This window comes from Geotrypetes seraphini, chromosome 3 (assembly GCF_902459505.1).
Source record: "Geotrypetes seraphini chromosome 3, aGeoSer1.1, whole genome shotgun sequence".
In the NCBI taxonomy this organism is placed as follows: Eukaryota; Metazoa; Chordata; class Amphibia; order Gymnophiona; family Dermophiidae; genus Geotrypetes; species Geotrypetes seraphini.
The window spans coordinates 195,166,533-195,184,466 of record NC_047086.1 but is presented as its reverse complement, the minus strand read 5'-3'; the positions used below and the strand labels follow the sequence as shown (position 1 = coordinate 195,184,466).

Genomic DNA, 17,934 nt, shown 5'->3' with positions numbered 1-17,934 from the left:
CTGAATTTTTAATTATAGTATTAGTAAGGATAATCTATATGATAGAAGTTGATGTTTTACTATACAAATGATTTTAATGGTAGAAAGAATGAGTGGTAATTATTATTTAATGGATGCTAATTTAGGGTTGAATTGAATTTAAGATGGATTGTTAGAATAGATTTCATTTTTCCCTGTATGATATAAGCTCATGTTAAAGGGTGGGGGAATAATTCTTAAAGTTGCTTATAAATGAGAAGAAAGATTGGAGAGTATTTGTTAAATGATATAAATGATTATTACATAATATGAAAAGGGTGGGAGGGAGATAAACTATATAATTTGATTATTGTTGATCATTAAGTGTTTTATATAAGTTTAAATGATTGTACTTGTTAAATTTACTTTGAAAAATGAATAAAGAATTTATTAAAAAAAAGATGGATTGTTTGAGAACATGTTAAGATAATTAACATGATACTTAAGATAATGATTAATTAAAAAAATTTAAATGGTTGTGTTTTGGGGTGAATATTCATGAATGGTATATAAGATAAGGAGGGTATAGAAATGGTGATAAAATAAAATTAATGGGTAAAGGAAATGTTCTAATTAATCATTTTATCTCTATAAAGATATTTAAAAAGAAATGTTTAATATTTTACTTAATGTAATAAGAAATAAAGCTTTTTGAAAATTTTTTTTAAAACAATGAATGGGAGGTGGCTTTATTCTCAGTTGTATTGGTAAAGATGGAATTATTCATACTGTTAAATTAAATTATGGGTTTATTTCTTTGAAGGTTCTGATTGGGGAGGGAAAAGATAAAATGGCCTGGGGAGGGGTATTGATTGCTAATCCAGTGGCATTATCATATGATACTGTGATGTTTGGCATGTCAATGAGAGCTAAGAGCCAAATTTCATCTAAAAATAACAGGCTTCTACTTATTATGACAGGGGTTGCCAAATAGCAGATTACGAGTAATTAGAAAAACTGGAAGAGACTTAATTAGTTTCTGGTGGAACTCTTTTTTAGATTTATAATTTTTATTCATTTTCAAATTTTACATAAAGTGTAAAAAATATTGAAATACAATTAATGAATACACAATATCACTTTTATATCTAATACATATTATTCTAAATATATTTTTATCCCCTCTCCCTCCCCCCACCCTTCTAGTACTTTCCAATCATATATTACATATTGTATATCATATTATATCATATTGTGTAAAAGTTGTTTTCAATACCCTCCCCTTCATGTGTGTCACAAAGAAGATATTGAAAAGAAGAGAAATCCTACTAATTATTCATTACAATATTTTGTCAATGGCCCCCATATTTTTATAAATTTAGTATATGTCCCTCTTTGTATTGATATTGCTCTTTCCATTTTGAATATATGACATATTGTATTCCACCAAAATGTATAATTTAGGTTACTATAATTCTTCCAATTGTTAGTTATATGCTGAATGGCAACCCCTGTCATGACTAATAAAAGTTTGTTATTTTCTGGTGAAATTTGACTTTTTTTCCTCATCATCATTCCAAATAACACTGTATCATATGATATTGCTATATGATTTTCCATCAATTTATTAATTTGTGGCCAAATTGCATTCCAAAAACTTTTAATGTAGGGACAATGATACAGTAAATGATCCAACGTCCCAGGTTCCAGATTACAGTGCCAGCATCTATTGGACTTGGAACTATCTAATTTTTGCAAACGTGTAGGGGTCCAAAAAGCTCTATGTAATAAAAAGAACCAAGTTTGTCTCATAGATGCTGACACTGTACATCTCATTCTCCAAGACCAAATTAGTGGCCATTGAGATGCAGTAATTTTATGCTTAATCTCAATGCTCCAAATGTCTCTTAGACCATTTTTTGGTTTTTTATTCAAATATCCAGATATTAATTTATACCACAATGCGGCTTGATGCCCTAGGAAGTCTGCTTGAAAACATAAGAACTTTAAACTATATTGATTATTCAATGTTTTCCATTCAGGGAACCCAACCTGAATGGCCTGCTTCAATTGCAACCATTTAAAACTTTGTGTTTTACTAAGACCAAATCTATGTTGCAATTGTGAAAATTCCAGCAGTTTACCTTCTGAAATAACATCATCTAGAGATCTAATGCCTGCAATAATCCAGTTCTTCCAAAGGATTTGAGCTCCGCCAATTTTGATCTTGGAGTTTATCCATAGAGATTGATTAGTTGATTTGTTTATTGGTGGAACTCTTTATGTCACATTTATAAAATGGAAAGGACAATAGCCTCACAGCAGGGGAATTTTAGAAAATTTCAAGATATTTGGGAACCATTAACAAAATATTGTAATGATTGAATATTATATTTCCCCTTAAAAATACACATCCAGGGTGTGGGGAGAGGGGGAAGGGTTTTCTGATTTGAATATTAAAAAAGGTATATAGGAATGGGATTTGTTTTCTTGAATTTTAAAATGTAATTGATTAGGGGGGATGGGAATAAATTCTGAAATGGTGTTTAACAGAATATTAAGTGTTGTATTGGAGTTTAAAATGCTATAAATGCTATTAACACTTATTGTAAGTTTTTTTTTTTTTTTTTTTTAAATGAATAAAGAATTGGAAAAAAAGAAGCTGTGCGCTTCCTAATGGCGTGGTGATGTCACTGGGGCGAAGGGGTGGGGGGTCTGTCAGATATGCCAGATAGTTGGATTAGCAACGGTCAGATACTTGAGACTGCTATACTCCTGCCCTTCCCCCCCACATCACACCAAGGTAAATGGTTAAAAATATACACATTTTGACTTTCTGTGACTGTCAGGTCTGCCCACTTTGACTGTAGCTGCTGTCTTAGGCAACTGCCTAGTGTTGCCTAATGGTTGAGCCAACTCTGTTCACAAAAAACAGTATGCTATCCATTTGGCCTGTCTATATGCATTGGAGATCTGCATATTAATGACCCATATATCTGAAGCAACCACACATCGGATGAGGAACTGGGATGTTTGAAGAAGTCTGAATTTACTCACAGTAGTAAGAAATTACTTGTGTGGAGAATGCTAGATGCCCAGAAATTCTCTCCTTTTTTGATGAAGTGATATAGGGTGTTAGGACTTGAGTGGAAGAGATGAATACATTCGGACAAGAAAGATGGATCTATTCTGGGTGCTTGTTTTTGTGGGAAGTAGCATGAATTTTTTTTTTTTTTTTATAAGGATGAGTTTCTAAGTCAGCTGGATTTTTAATGCTTGACACTAAGGGAGGGAGGCTAATTTTGGGGGGTGATCATCGTTTTCCTCAAACTCAGCTGCATGAGGGAAGAAGTGGCTGCCTCAGGGATTTTAGGCCTAAGGAGGGAGGGAAGGAATAATATAAACCCCTAGAAAACCTCTTTCTACCCACCCATCACAGGCAGACCCTTTCAGATGCATACCTTAAGTATACTCGTATTTACTAAGCATGGAATTGTGGGAAGTTAAAACAAATTAAGAGAATTTCTGGGCAACTAGCACTCTACATCCCAGTAATTTTTCTAATGCAATAGTCTGCCATTGAAAGAAGGGTGATGCTACTTGTTCCATTTTGGGTCCAGCATGCAAGAAAAATGTGACTTTGCTGTATTTTCCACAGGTGTACTTGGAGGAAGCAGTGTCCTGCATGCAGCACACAGACTGTAATACTGATGCCCATTTGTTGATGAAAGTGACTTGTAGTATCCTGAATATCCAGCTGTGCTATGCCACCCAGAAGGTATTTCAACCCAAAGAGAGGAAGCAGTGGGATAAAGCTTGGGTATGGGTATATACAGGATGCTGTACCATCTCTAAGAATATCTGAGCCCTTTGTAACTTTAGTTGCTACAGCAAGAAAACCCTTCTGCAGTCATCAAATAATCTATATTCAAGAGCGGGGCCGTCTATAGGGTTATTTTAATCTGGAGTCAGCTGAATCAAGGAGAGTTTCACTGTTCTTGGTGCTATGCTGTTGTGTGGCATGGATCCCAGAGAAAACATATCCACTAAAAATTCCAGATGGTCATAGTAACATAGTAAATGACTGCAGATAAAGATCAGCTTACTTGGCATCCCTCCTGGTTATTCCAGATGCTTGAGTTTACACACTATCAGCAGACTGAAAACTACTAATTTTAGCATGACTCTAGAATTCTGTGCAGTCCACTTCCAGCCAGTATTTCTTTTTCCAGCAGATGATAAATGTGGGCTAGCCTGTGCGATATAGATCTAGTCAAACCCAGTTAGTATGCTGGAGTGGGACTTTGTCCCTTGTTTTGACAATATTTTATTTTGTAAGTTTTCTTTATCTGCTAAGAACTTTAAATTATTTATTTATTTTAAAAATTTCTACACCGCAAAATATAAGTATGACAAAAACACTGGACCCCTTCCTGAGCCTGGTAGCCTGAAAGCCATTTTCTCAGCAGTTTTATTGCTTATATATTGGCTTGTGTACCAGGGACGGCAAGTACCTTAAGAGCAGAGATCATCCCTGGTCCTGGAATCTCTTAAGGGAGTTTCAGGAGAAGAGTGGTTCAGCAAATTATGCCTTTGGAGAAAATCCAGAATTTTAACTTTAATAGGTGGGAGTTAGACCCTTGATCTTTTGGATCTGACTGCTCAAGATTCTTCTGAGGACCCATTACTGAAGGGGATTTGGAAATTTGCCAAGATAATTCAGACTCGCAGAGCAATAAAGCAGATTAGTGGCATAGCGGGAAGGCAGCAGAAAAAAAAGTTTCAACGGCCGTTGGAAAAAGACATGACTTAGCTCCGCGAAAACTGAGAAACTGAGGGACCGCGCACCCTATGTCGGATGGGAAGGCACTCGTGCATGCATGGTTCGGGCTATCGCGAACTTTCTAAAGTCTTAGTGGTGATGCACTTTTAAAGTGGTTCCTACCAGGGCTTTGTCAGTGATGTCACCCATGTGTGAGAATATGCTGCCTGCGGTCCCTGGATAACACCTGTTATGGTAACTAACTGTGCTTTAATGGCATAGCAATCTCCAGATGCCAGGTTGAAGGTGTATAGGTCTGGCTGGACTCTATTCCATAATCACAGATGCATTATTTTTAGCAGTGACCCAGAAGTTTCCTGTGGAGGAGATCTCAGCCCTTAAAAATCTACATGGGAGGAGAATGGAAGATCTGACAGTATTTTGAGTTTTCAGTTTTGACACTAGGGGTCGCAGTCTGCAGAGGCAGTATAGCTAGGTATGTATGGCAGTATGGCTAGGCAGGTGCTGGATACAGCAGCTACTAGAGAGTATTGTAGGAGTCTGAGGACAGCAGGAAGGAGATGGTGGCTAGTACAGAGCATTTTGATTTCTCATGAAACCGAGACTAAAGCTAGAGAGTGTGGGTTGTTGCCAAGAAATTGTTTTTTTTTTTATAATTCTTTATTCATTTTAAATCATACAACAAGTGTACAGAAATACATCCATTATAATTTCAATATAACACTTGAAAATCTTTACCATGTCATCTAGAACAAAAATATTTATACCCTCCCTCCCTCCCTTCTTATATATATAATTTCTTTATTCATTTTTCATATTACAGCAAGTGTATCAGAAAAATACATATAACCTTATAAACATACACTTGATTTTCCTTCATGAATATTTTAAGTACAATATATCATATTTATAATCAAGAAATTGAATGGTGGACTGAATGTAATTTACCTTGAACTAATGAAAAGATGAGAGATTCTGGGGTTTTTGGTTTTTTTTAGATGCATCTGACAAATTCATTTGAGCATCAGCAAAGAATAATATTCTGATCATGATTTTACATCTGGTCAGCAAATTTAGTATTGGATGTTAACTCAAGTTGCTTTCTGGAATAAACTGATCTTCAGAGAGGACAAGAAGATTAAGTCCTTGAGTGTCCAAGGCTGCTTCAGTGTCGGAGGATAGGCACAAAAGATATGACCATGCCTATACAGTTAACTGTTGCATCAGGGATTTTGATATTAAAGGCTTCACCAACCAAAGCCTTCAGAGGTTGGCTCCTGGGTAGAAGTCACTACTTGTGAGAGGAGATATAAAGCTGGAGGTTTTAACGGTATCTTGCATCACCAATTTGCTTGACTTCTTTGAAGGTGTGAATACACATGTGGATAAAGGTGAGCGAGTTGATATAGTGTATCTAGATTTTCAGAAATCTTTTGATAAAGTTCTTCATGAGATTTCTGAGAAAATTAGAGTCATGGGATAGGGGGCAAAGTTCAGTTGTGGAATAGAAATTGGTTATCGGATAGAAAATAGAGGGTAGGGTTAAATGTTCATTTTTCTCAATGGAGGAGAGTGAACACTGGAGTGCCGCAGGGATCTGTACTGGGACCGGTGCTATTTAATCTTAAATAATAAAATGCTAGCCCACGCATGCGCACTCGCGAAGCATGTTCCCTGATCCCTTTTCTGTCGGGATGTGGCCGCACGAGTGCGCATGTGCGCTTACTAGGTCACTGGCAGAAGACGAACCGTCACAGAGAGAGTGAACGCGGAGTCCTGCCGTCCCTCAAATGTAAGTCTCTTCCTTTGCCCGACTCCGGCCTCTGCTCCTCACCAGTCCTGCCTTCGGTCCTGTCCCTGTTAAACCGGCTGCAAATAACAAAGCCAGATGCCATGGGTTCTTCACTTTTGCCAAATTGCTAAAGGCTCTGCCGGTCTCGATCCTGCCCATCTCTGAAGTTACTTCCTGATTTTGAGGGGCGGGATCGAGACCGGCAGAGCCTTTAGCGATTTAGCAAGAGGGAAAGCCCTCGTGATGTCTGGCAGAGTTTTCCGTCGTCGCAAACCCAAACCCCTGTTGACCTTCCCATCCAACCCTCCCACCGCTGAGTCCGGCAATGAGAAGTTTCCTCAACAAGAAGCGTCCGCTCAAATTCAAATGCTCCCGGCAGGTCGAGAGAGGGCAGAGCAGGTTCGCACACCCGGCGGGGACAGGGCAGGAATGAGGCTCCCTGCAGGAGCAGGCCCGATGGCTGGAGTTCTCCACTGAGTCCGGTGGGAGTGGTTTCCTCAACAGGAAGCAAATTCAAATACTCCTGGCAGGTCGGGAGGGGGCAGAGCAGGCTTGCACGCCCAGCGGGGACAGGGCAGGAACGAGACTCCCTGCAGGAGCCGGCCCGATGGCTGGAGATCGCCGGACTGGACAGGGGGAGCAGGTATGGGGTGCTGGGAGGGGTGCAGGGAAGAGGTTGTGCTGGAAAGGGGTGAGGTAACAGGAAGGGAGGCCTACTGCTGGATAGGGGAAGCAGGGAAGAGGTGCTGCTAGATGGGGGAGAGGTAAAAGGAAAGGAAGACCTACTGCTTGGCAGGGGGAGAATGAATGGATGCTGCTGGACAGGGGTAGACTTAAAAAGAAGGGAGAAGGGCTCCTGCTGCACAGGGGGAACAGGGAAGGGGTGCTGCTGGACAGGGGGAGACTTAAAACGAAGGAAGAAGGGCTCCTGCTGCACAGGGGGAGCATGGAAGGGGTGCTGCAGAACAGGGGGGGAAGTAAAAGGAAGGGAGAAGGGCTACTGCTGGACAGGGGGAGCAGGCAAGGGGTGGTAGTGGACAGCCGAGGAAAGAGAGAGAAAGAAAGTGGCCAGGGAGAGAAAAAGAAAGAAAGAAAGACAGACACACTCATATTCTAACACCCGTTAATGTTTTTACATCTGGTCAGCAAATTTAGTATTGGATGTTAACTCAAGTTGCTTTCTGGAATAAACTGATCTTCAGAGAGGACAAGAAGATTAAGTCCTTGAGTGTCCAAGGCTGCTTCAGTGTCGGAGGATAGGCACAAAAGATATGACCATGCCTATACAGTTAACTGTTGCATCAGGGATTTTGATATTAAAGGCTTCACCAACCAAAGCCTTCAGAGGTTGGCTCCTGGGTAGAAGTCACTACTTGTGAGAGGAGATATAAAGCTGGAGGTTTTAACGGTATCTTGCATCACCAATTTGCTTGACTTCTTTGAAGGTGTGAATACACATGTGGATAAAGGTGAGCGAGTTGATATAGTGTATCTAGATTTTCAGAAATCTTTTGATAAAGTTCTTCATGAGATTTCTGAGAAAATTAGAGTCATGGGATAGGGGGCAAAGTTCAGTTGTGGAATAGAAATTGGTTATCGGATAGAAAATAGAGGGTAGGGTTAAATGTTCATTTTTCTCAATGGAGGAGAGTGAACACTGGAGTGCCGCAGGGATCTGTACTGGGACCGGTGCTATTTAATCTTAAATAATAAAATGCTAGCCCACGCATGCGCACTCGCGAAGCATGTTCCCTGATCCCTTTTCTGTCGGGATGTGGCCGCACGAGTGCGCATGTGCGCTTACTAGGTCACTGGCAGAAGACGAACCGTCACAGAGAGAGTGAACGCGGAGTCCTGCCGTCCCTCAAATGTAAGTCTCTTCCTTTGCCCGACTCCGGCCTCTGCTCCTCACCAGTCCTGCCTTCGGTCCTGTCCCTGTTAAACCGGCTGCAAATAACAAAGCCAGATGCCATGGGTTCTTCACTTTTGCCAAATTGCTAAAGGCTCTGCCGGTCTCGATCCTGCCCATCTCTGAAGTTACTTCCTGATTTTGAGGGGCGGGATCGAGACCGGCAGAGCCTTTAGCGATTTAGCAAGAGGGAAAGCCCTCGTGATGTCTGGCAGAGTTTTCCGTCGTCGCAAACCCAAACCCCTGTTGACCTTCCCATCCAACCCTCCCACCGCTGAGTCCGGCAATGAGAAGTTTCCTCAACAAGAAGCGTCCGCTCAAATTCAAATGCTCCCGGCAGGTCGAGAGAGGGCAGAGCAGGTTCGCACACCCGGCGGGGACAGGGCAGGAATGAGGCTCCCTGCAGGAGCAGGCCCGATGGCTGGAGTTCTCCACTGAGTCCGGTGGGAGTGGTTTCCTCAACAGGAAGCAAATTCAAATACTCCTGGCAGGTCGGGAGGGGGCAGAGCAGGCTTGCACGCCCAGCGGGGACAGGGCAGGAACGAGACTCCCTGCAGGAGCCGGCCCGATGGCTGGAGATCGCCGGACTGGACAGGGGGAGCAGGTATGGGGTGCTGGGAGGGGTGCAGGGAAGAGGTTGTGCTGGAAAGGGGTGAGGTAACAGGAAGGGAGGCCTACTGCTGGATAGGGGAAGCAGGGAAGAGGTGCTGCTAGATGGGGGAGAGGTAAAAGGAAAGGAAGACCTACTGCTTGGCAGGGGGAGAATGAATGGATGCTGCTGGACAGGGGTAGACTTAAAAAGAAGGGAGAAGGGCTCCTGCTGCACAGGGGGAACAGGGAAGGGGTGCTGCTGGACAGGGGGAGACTTAAAACGAAGGAAGAAGGGCTCCTGCTGCACAGGGGGAGCATGGAAGGGGTGCTGCAGAACAGGGGGGGAAGTAAAAGGAAGGGAGAAGGGCTACTGCTGGACAGGGGGAGCAGGCAAGGGGTGGTAGTGGACAGCCGAGGAAAGAGAGAGAAAGAAAGTGGCCAGGGAGAGAAAAAGAAAGAAAGAAAGACAGACACACTCATATTCTAACACCCGTTAATGTAACGGGCTTAAAGACTAGTTTGTTTATAAATGATTTGGAAATTGGAACAAAGGGTGAGGTGATTAAATTTGCAGATGACATGAAACTGTTCAAAGTTGGCAAAACGCATGCAGATTGTGAAATTACAGACAGACCTTAGCAAATTGGAAGACCGAGCGTCCTAAGTGGCAGATGAAATTTAATGTAGATAAATGCCAAGTGATGCATATTGGGAAGAATAGCCCAAATAGTTACCAGATGCTAGGGGTCCACCTTGGGGGTTAGCACCCAAGAAAAGGATCTGGGTGTCATTGTAGAAAATACGATGAAACCTTCCGCTCAATGTGTTTCGATGACCAAAAAAGCAAACAGGATGCTAGAAATTTAAAAAGGGATGGTTAACAAGACTAAGAATGTTATGCCACTATATCGCTCCATGGTGCAACCTCACCTAGAGTATTGCGTTCAGTTCTGGTCTCCTTATCTCAAAGATAAAGCAGCACTAAAAGGTTCAAAGAACAACCAAGATGATAAAGGGGATGGAATGCCTCTTGTATTAAGAAAGATTAAAGAGGTTAGGGCTCTTCATCTTGGAAAAGAGATGGCTGAGGGGAGATATGATTGAAGTCTACAAAACCCTGAGTGGAGTAGAACAGGTACATGTGGATCAATTTTTCATTCCGTCAAAAATTACAAAGACTAAGGGACAATCAAAGTTATAAAGAAATACTTTTACAACCAATAGGAGGAAATATTTTTTCACTCGAATAGTTAAAGCTCTGGAGGTTGTGGTAAGAGCGGATAGTGTAGCTGGTTTTAAGAAAATTATGGACATTTTCCTGGAGGAAAAGTCCATAGTCTGTTATTGAGAGAAACATGGGGGGAAGCCACTGCTTGCCCTGGATCAGTAGCATGGAATGTTGCTACTCCTCGGGTTTTGGCCAGGTACTAGGGACCTGGATTGGCCACCGTGAGAACAAGTTACTGGGCTTGATGGACCATTGGTCTGATCCAGTAAGGCTATTATGTTCTTATATTAATCTAATGAAGCCAAGTTTTACCTTTTCCCAAGTTTGAATGCCAGCAGATAAGATATTCCAATGGAGTTTTTCTTCCCTTTATCAGATCTCAGCACCTGATCCTATTAGGAAACAGTTTGCCCAGACAGGTGTGTTTGTTTCTTTTTGGGGGGGCAGCCCTGGGCGCCATCATGGTGCGGGTGCTGACACCCCTCCTCCTCTCCGCCCCCATCTCTTCCCACTCTCCCTGCCGCACACACACACTCGCTTCCCTTTCCCCGTACCTCTAGTTGTTCACAGCCACAAGTAACAACATCAACGTGCTCCTCGTGACCGCATTGGCTCTTGCTGACGTCATTTCTGGATGCTCTGCATAGGAAATGACGTTTGAGGGGGAGCCAACATGGTCACGAGGAACACGTTGAAGTTGCAACACTCCTCATCCTAACCCCCCCCGCCTCTTTCCACTCCTCTCCCTACTGCATGTGTGACCCCCCTTCCTCCTTACCTCTAGTTCACTGCCGTGAGCGTCAATGTCAATGTTCTTGTGACTGCGTTGGCTCCCGCTGATGTCACTTCCTATGCGCAGCACCCAGAAGCGACGTCAGAGGAGCACGTTGAAGTTGTTTATCATGATGAACAACTAGAGGTATGGGGGAAGGGAAGGGGTGTGTGCGCATGGCAGGGGAGTTCATGGAAGGAGCGTGGGGGACAGATGATGGCGCGGGAGGGGTGCCATTGCCCTGGGCGCCTCTCATCCTCATTATGCCAGGTGTGTATGTAGATGCACTGGACTCAAACAAAATGTTCTGATTTTTGAATAGCTTAGTAGCTATTAATAACCAGAAAGCTGAACAAAGTGGTCGTTGCCCTTTTGCTTTAAAACTGACTTAACCATACTTTTTCTGTAGTTTTTTTCTTTCCAGTCCAATAGAAGTTAACTTCCTAAGGGGTCAAAATAACTCCAAAAACTTTAACAAAACAGAATTAATTTTTCATGGAGGAAGAAAGACGTGTTTGAAAATGGGACCAGATTAGACTGGTGGTTTCAGAGAAATGCTCTCTCTCCTCCCCAAAAAAAATACCCAAAACAATTCCATAATCTGCAGTGTAACATAGCAGTTAGGGAATTCTCCTGTTAAATGCCTTCTGTTCTGTAATCTCCCATTCTCTGTAACTACCCACTAAATACATGCATGCCTATAAAGGGGTTGGAAAGAACTTGAGCTATGCTGTGCATGCTTTCCCCACTTGTGGTTTAAAGTGTATATTCTTTCCTTTTTCTCTTTCCACAGATGGAGGAAGGTGTGGCTCTGCTGTTGGAGACACTCATGAACCCTGCCTTACAGAAGTCCTCCAAGGTTTGGTACCTGCTTAGGGTCCAGCTGCTTCAGTTGCTGGCAGCTTACCTTGATCTGTCATCTTCCAGCTTTTCTTCAGAACTCCGGAAGCAGATTGCAGCCCAAGGTGAATTGATAGGGGGCAAGAATAGAGACTCTACTATAGATATTTCTAGTGCACTGGATATAGTAGGCTGGACAAGTGGGTTACTTCTCTGAAACACCAAGTTGAGAAGATGTCTTTCTGATCTGCTCCAACTAAGTTATTTTTGGGTTTTCATCCAAATTTTTCGAGGTTTGTGGTGCTCAGAAGATATGCCAGTAGTCTTGGGGGGCAGCTCTGCCTAGGAAAAGCTGTAGACTCTCAGTGGAAGTCTGCCTAACAGCGCAACTGCCTGTGAACCTATTTAGCCAGCCTGCTTTTTTGCTTTTAGAGCTCAGGGACTGCTCCCCTCAAAGCTAGGCTTGTACCCTGATTTATCAGGAGCTTGAGCTTTTTTTTTTTCCTTTATCTTTCTTTTTCTCTTTTGCCTGCTATCTTGCTGTTGCTCTCTTTTTTTTCTCACTGTTGCTCTTTCGCTCGCGCTCTTTCGCTCGTGCTCTCATTCTTTCTCTGGCGCTCTCTCATTTTTTTACCACTGCACATCTGCCCAATGCCCATTTCTCCTATCACCCCTCTCTATGCCAAATTTTCCTCCATCTTCCTTTCCCCATGTGACACCATCTCATTCCCTCTCTCACACACTCATGCTCAACAGTTCTCCCTCTCTATTCCTTCCTTCCTATGTTCCAGGTTAGTATCCCGTTTCTCCCTTCCTTCTGAGTTGAGTTTGTACCCCCTCCCCTGCCCCCCCTACCTTCCAGCCATTGTCCCAGAATCATGCTCCTTCCCCCCTCCTTTCTCCCTTTGTCCCAGAAAGATCGTGTCCCCTTGTTCCAGCCACAATCGCTCCATCTACCTTCAGTGGCTTGTTGAGGGAGACGAGCAGACAGCAATTCACACACTACACTTGGCTGACCCACAAGCCTTACCTCTGATGTCACTGACATTGGAGAGAAAGTTTCCGGACCAGCTACATGCAGCGTGTGAACCGCTGCCAGCTGCGCATCCCCCCCAACCAACAAGCTGCTGAAGGAGCAAGAGCGGCAAAGAGGTAACTTGGAACACCCCCCTAACCCAGAAGGGTTTCCTCTGCCATCAGTTCTGACATTGGAGGGAAGCCTTGTGGGCCGGCTTCAGAAGGGAGGGAGGAGAGACGGGATCCCTGGCAGCGGCTTCAGCGGGTGGGACGGGCAGCAAGGAAAGATCCCTGGTGGCAGTGCGGCTTCAACAGATGGGTGGGCAGGGAATATTCTCCGCAGCAGCCATGCCACGTACCCTCAGGGGTACACGTACCACATGTTGAAACGCTGCTATAAGGCATCTGTTTCTAGATGGATATGATTGACTATTTCATCAGCGTACATTGGCTGTGGGAAACAGCCACCAGTCTCACTGAGCACATTCTAGAAGTATGGCTTCTTCATGTGCGAAGACCAGAGCAGTTCTACCTGAGGAAATCTACAGGACAGCTACATGGTCCACTCTCCATACCTTTACAAAGTTCAACAGGGTGGACGTGATAGTGTGAAAGGATGCCGCTTCTGGGGCCTTAGTGCTAAGGGTAGGCTCTTCTGTCCCACCCTATGTACAGGGGATTGCTTTGGTACATCCCACTTGTACAGCCTACTATACCTGGTGCACTAGAAGGGAAGATAGGCTTTTACCTTCATAATCTTTTTTTCTAGTAGACAGGAATAGTAGGCTGGATGGCATGCCCTGTCAGTTATTAACTGCCTACCTACTGTCTTGATTGAATTGTGTGTCCAGAACTGGACACTCGGATAAAAAGAGAGATCACATATATAATTAAGATGTCTGAGAGTCTCTAAGAACTTCAAAAGTGTTAGTGCTGGTTGCACGCAGGTTGGTGGCTTGTTCATTCCCGCTAGGTTAGATGTGTTCAACCTAACATTGCTCATTATTTCTTACAGAGCAGAAGTATGGCAGGGAGGTTCCCTGTTTTCCCTCCATCTTTATCTCCTTTTATAGCAGTTGGTCTGTTTTGGTACAAACTGAGAAGATTGAGTACATCCCTCTGAGGAAGGAGGTGGAGCTGAAAGATGTGAATGACATCCTTCTGCAAGAAACATGCAGTTTCAGGGAAGTAACCTACTTGTCCAACCTACTATACTGTCTACTAGAAAGATTATCGAGGTAAGAACCTAATCTTCCCTTCAAACCCCTTTGGACATAGGATCATATACGATCCTACCAAAGGGAGAGTAGAATCCTGTTTCAAACCACTTACACAATGAAGCTAAACACTTAAGTGTTAACATGCTGGGAATTGACAAATGCAGTTTCTGTGATGGAATTGGGCAGACTCCAGTCTGACTTGTCAAAAATGGAATCTTTTTCTTTTTTCCTTCAGGATGGGCAACATCTGAAACTGCCCTGACTGATGCCCACAAACTTTTGCGCAGCATCATTCTCCTGTTGGGCAACAACATCCTGTCACTGACAAAAGGTGCTGCAGATACAAGATTTGTGGATTATGGTGAGCTGGAAGTTTGCATGCTAAAGGATATGTAGCTCAACATGTGAAGTACACTACATTGGCCCTCAGATTTGGTCAGTAAATTGTTCTGGTTACACTAGCTCAAGACAGATGACCCAGTAAAGAAGCCCTTTGTATTTATCAAACTTGCTTGGTAGAATGAAGTTTGCTATGTTTATCCCTTGACTCAGAACTAGTAGAACTACATTTGGGCATGCCTGCTGTATTATGGGATGTAAATTTTTGTTTGAAATATATTTGCTGAGCAACCCCTGCCCAATGCCCCCTCATGGAGACAAATATGGCACCATAGAGCATACTACTGACCAAATAGATTGATAGAGGGAAGGGAAGAGGGAGAAGGCTTCAAATTAATCTCAAAAGTTGCCTTAAAAACCTAATAAAAAAATAAAACAAGAAACAAAATCTTTTCATAATGGGCCTGGCTTAACTGGCATGTAGGAGTTATGGGTCTTTTGCTAGAGGCTAGGAATTCATTTTATTCATTAAACTTTATTAATTTTCAAATCGGTAAAAAGTGCAGAACACTATACATACATTAACAATTGCAGTAAACACTTATTTTCAATCGATAAAATTACATAAAGAATAAATCTCCTACTATTATATATATTTATAAAAATATGAACAAGAAGTACAACAAAGAAATAACCCTTATAGAAATTTACAAAAAGTAAAGATAAGAGATTGGAGGACGTAAGAGAAGTAGAAAATCAGTGGTCTAAGCTGAAAGGAGCAATAAAAATGGCTGCTGACATTTATGTGAAGAAAATAAAAAATACAAGAGAAAAAGAAACCAATATGGTTCTCTAATCTAGTGGCGGAGAAGATAAAGGCAAAAGATTTGGCATTTGTGAAATATAAAAAAAACTCAAGAAGAGGAAGAATGGACTACCTTCCTAATGTTTCTTTCCTTTCGTTTTTCTCTCTTTTTAAAATGATTAATATTGTAACCTGATTCCCTCTTCCCTTCCATCCAGTTGAGTCTGTTGGTCTGTAGGTCCAACCCCCTTTTTTGGGGGGGATTTGTTATTATTACCTTGTATCTTAACATATGTTCAAATTTGGATTTTAATGTAAATTGCTTAATATTTTACGTATAAGCGATTCAACAAATTTCGAATAAACTTGAAACTTGAGAGAGAGATGTCTGAAAGTGGAAGAGCAAATGGCTAAAAATATAAAAAAGGGAGACAAAACTTTTTTCAGATATATTAGTGAAAGGAGGAAAATGAAAAATGCAATTGAGACTAAAATATGGTATGAACTGATATGTGGAGAGTGATGAGGAAAAAGCAAACATGCTAAACAAATACTTCTGTTTGTTAATCTTTTTATTCCGCACATATAGCCAAAAAAGGATCGCCATTTAAAATAGAAAAGAAAGCAGAAAAAATAAGAAATAAGATTTCTAATACATCATATCCTATAGCATTCATTGTTAATAAATAAAATTAAAAATTGTTAATTAATACAAATTAAATATAAATACTGACTGCAGTCCCAAAATTCATTTTAATCATTTAAAAAGGCCATTTGAAAGAAATATGCCTTTAGATGTCTTAAAATTTTGAAATGATTCTTCCTTTTTAAAACCAGCTACATTAACTGCTCTTACATTCCCTGGCAACACGTTCCAGAGCTTAACTCCTATTCGTTTAAAAAATATTTCCCTGTAATTTCGTGTCCCCCTAGTCTTTGTAATTTTTGATGGAGTGAAAAATCGATCCACTTGTTCCTGTTCTTCTCCACTCAGGATTTTGTAGACCTCAATTGAAAGTGGACAACGTGATGGGACTGGACAGGATCCATCCCAGGATATTGAGGGAGCTCAGAGAGGTTCTGGCAGATCCTATTAAAAGATTTTTTCAACAAATCTTTGTAGACAGGAGGGGTTCCTGGGATTGAAGAAGAGCGGATGTGATGCCAATTAACAAAATTGGTCGCAGAGATGGAAGCTTTTGGAAAAATAATGGAAGCATTAATGAAAGAAAGGATAGTGAAATTCCTAGAATCTAATGGGTTGCAAGATCTGAGGCAACAGGATTTTACTAAAGGTAAATCATATCAAACTAATCTGATTGAATTTTTTGATTGGGCGACCAGAGAATTGGACCAAGGACATATGCTAGATGTAATTTACTTAGATTTCAGCAAAGCCTTTGACACAGTTCCTCATAGGAGGCTCTTGAACAAACTTAATGGGCTGAAGTTAGGACCCAAAGTGGTGAACTGGATTAGAAACTGGTTGATGGACAGATGCCGGAGGAAAGAAAGGTGAGTAGTGGAGTCTCTCAAGGATTGGTGCTGGGCTTAATCCTGTTCAATATGTTAGTGAGCAACATTGCTGAAGGGTTAGAAGGAAAGGTTTGCCTCTCTGCGGATCATACCAAGATTTGTAGCAGTAGACGCTAAGGAGGGAGTGGGAAATATGAAAAAGGATCTGCAAAAGTTAAATGGTTTAATCTGGCAACTAAAATTGAATGCAAAGAATAATAATAATTTTATTATAATTTTATTCTTATATATGCCATACCAAAAAAGTTCTAGGTGGTTCACAACAAACTGGGCTAGTACATAAAATACAGATGAAATACAACAGATTGGAATAATAGAAACTTAACAATAGTGAACAAAATGCATTTACAATATAATGCAGATAAAATACATTAAAAAATAGAAAAGAATGCTGATAAAATACCAGCTAACAAGCAAGAAAATGATGCATATAATACAAATAAAATGTCAGCTGAATCTAAACTAGTTAACAGTTTAAAAAAGAATGCAGTTAAAAAAACTAACCTAACTGGCAAAGTTGATGCATATAATACAGCTAAAAATACATCAATAGAACTAAAAAGACATTATTAAAAAATAGCAATGCGTTTAGATACCAGTCTATTGGGGCGTGGCTTGGAAGCGCAGCTGGATGGTTGGGTGAATGAGCAGCTCCACAGTAATAGGCTTAATAAAAGAGCAAATAAGCTACAAAAGTTAGTTCCACCAGTTATATTTACGATTTCTGAGCTTAATATGGCATCGGGTAAACAGCAGAAAGGAGACATGCCTGGTACAAGTTCAGGTAATGCAAAAAGATCTAAGCCAGAGCTGGCAACTCGCATGAAAGTGCCACTACCAAAAGAAGACAGCAGTGATATTTTATCAAGCTCTGACAAATCAAAGATATGGTCTCTAACAACTCACAAAAACTTCAAGAGGTTAAAGATGAGGTAGCAAACATCACGAAAAGAGTGGAACTAATTGATCTCAAATTGGATCAACTGGAGAAAAGAATGGAGGCAAATGAGAAAGATACAGCAATACAAAGTGGACAGGAAAATAATAGAGGGAAAAGAAATAACTTGAGAATAATCGGGATACCAGAGGGTGTGGAAAAAAATGACCCGATTTCCTTCCTAGAAAACTTACTTCCAAAGATCCT

At 41.5% G+C, this 17,934-nt stretch overlaps 1 protein-coding gene across 3 annotated transcripts in view; it reads left to right on the top strand.

The window, feature by feature from the left end:
• Window positions 1-17,934, top strand: part of ESPL1 (extra spindle pole bodies like 1, separase) — a 370,011-nt gene that overhangs the window by 124,115 nt on the left and 227,962 nt on the right. For all 3 annotated transcript variants that reach the window (XM_033938043.1, XM_033938045.1, XM_033938044.1), the window contains exons 13-15: window positions 3,617-3,736; window positions 11,827-11,998; window positions 14,346-14,471. In XM_033938043.1, the coding sequence (XP_033793934.1) occupies window positions 3,617-3,736; window positions 11,827-11,998; window positions 14,346-14,471 (418 nt within the window). The remainder of the gene's footprint in view (window positions 1-3,616; window positions 3,737-11,826; window positions 11,999-14,345; window positions 14,472-17,934) is intronic.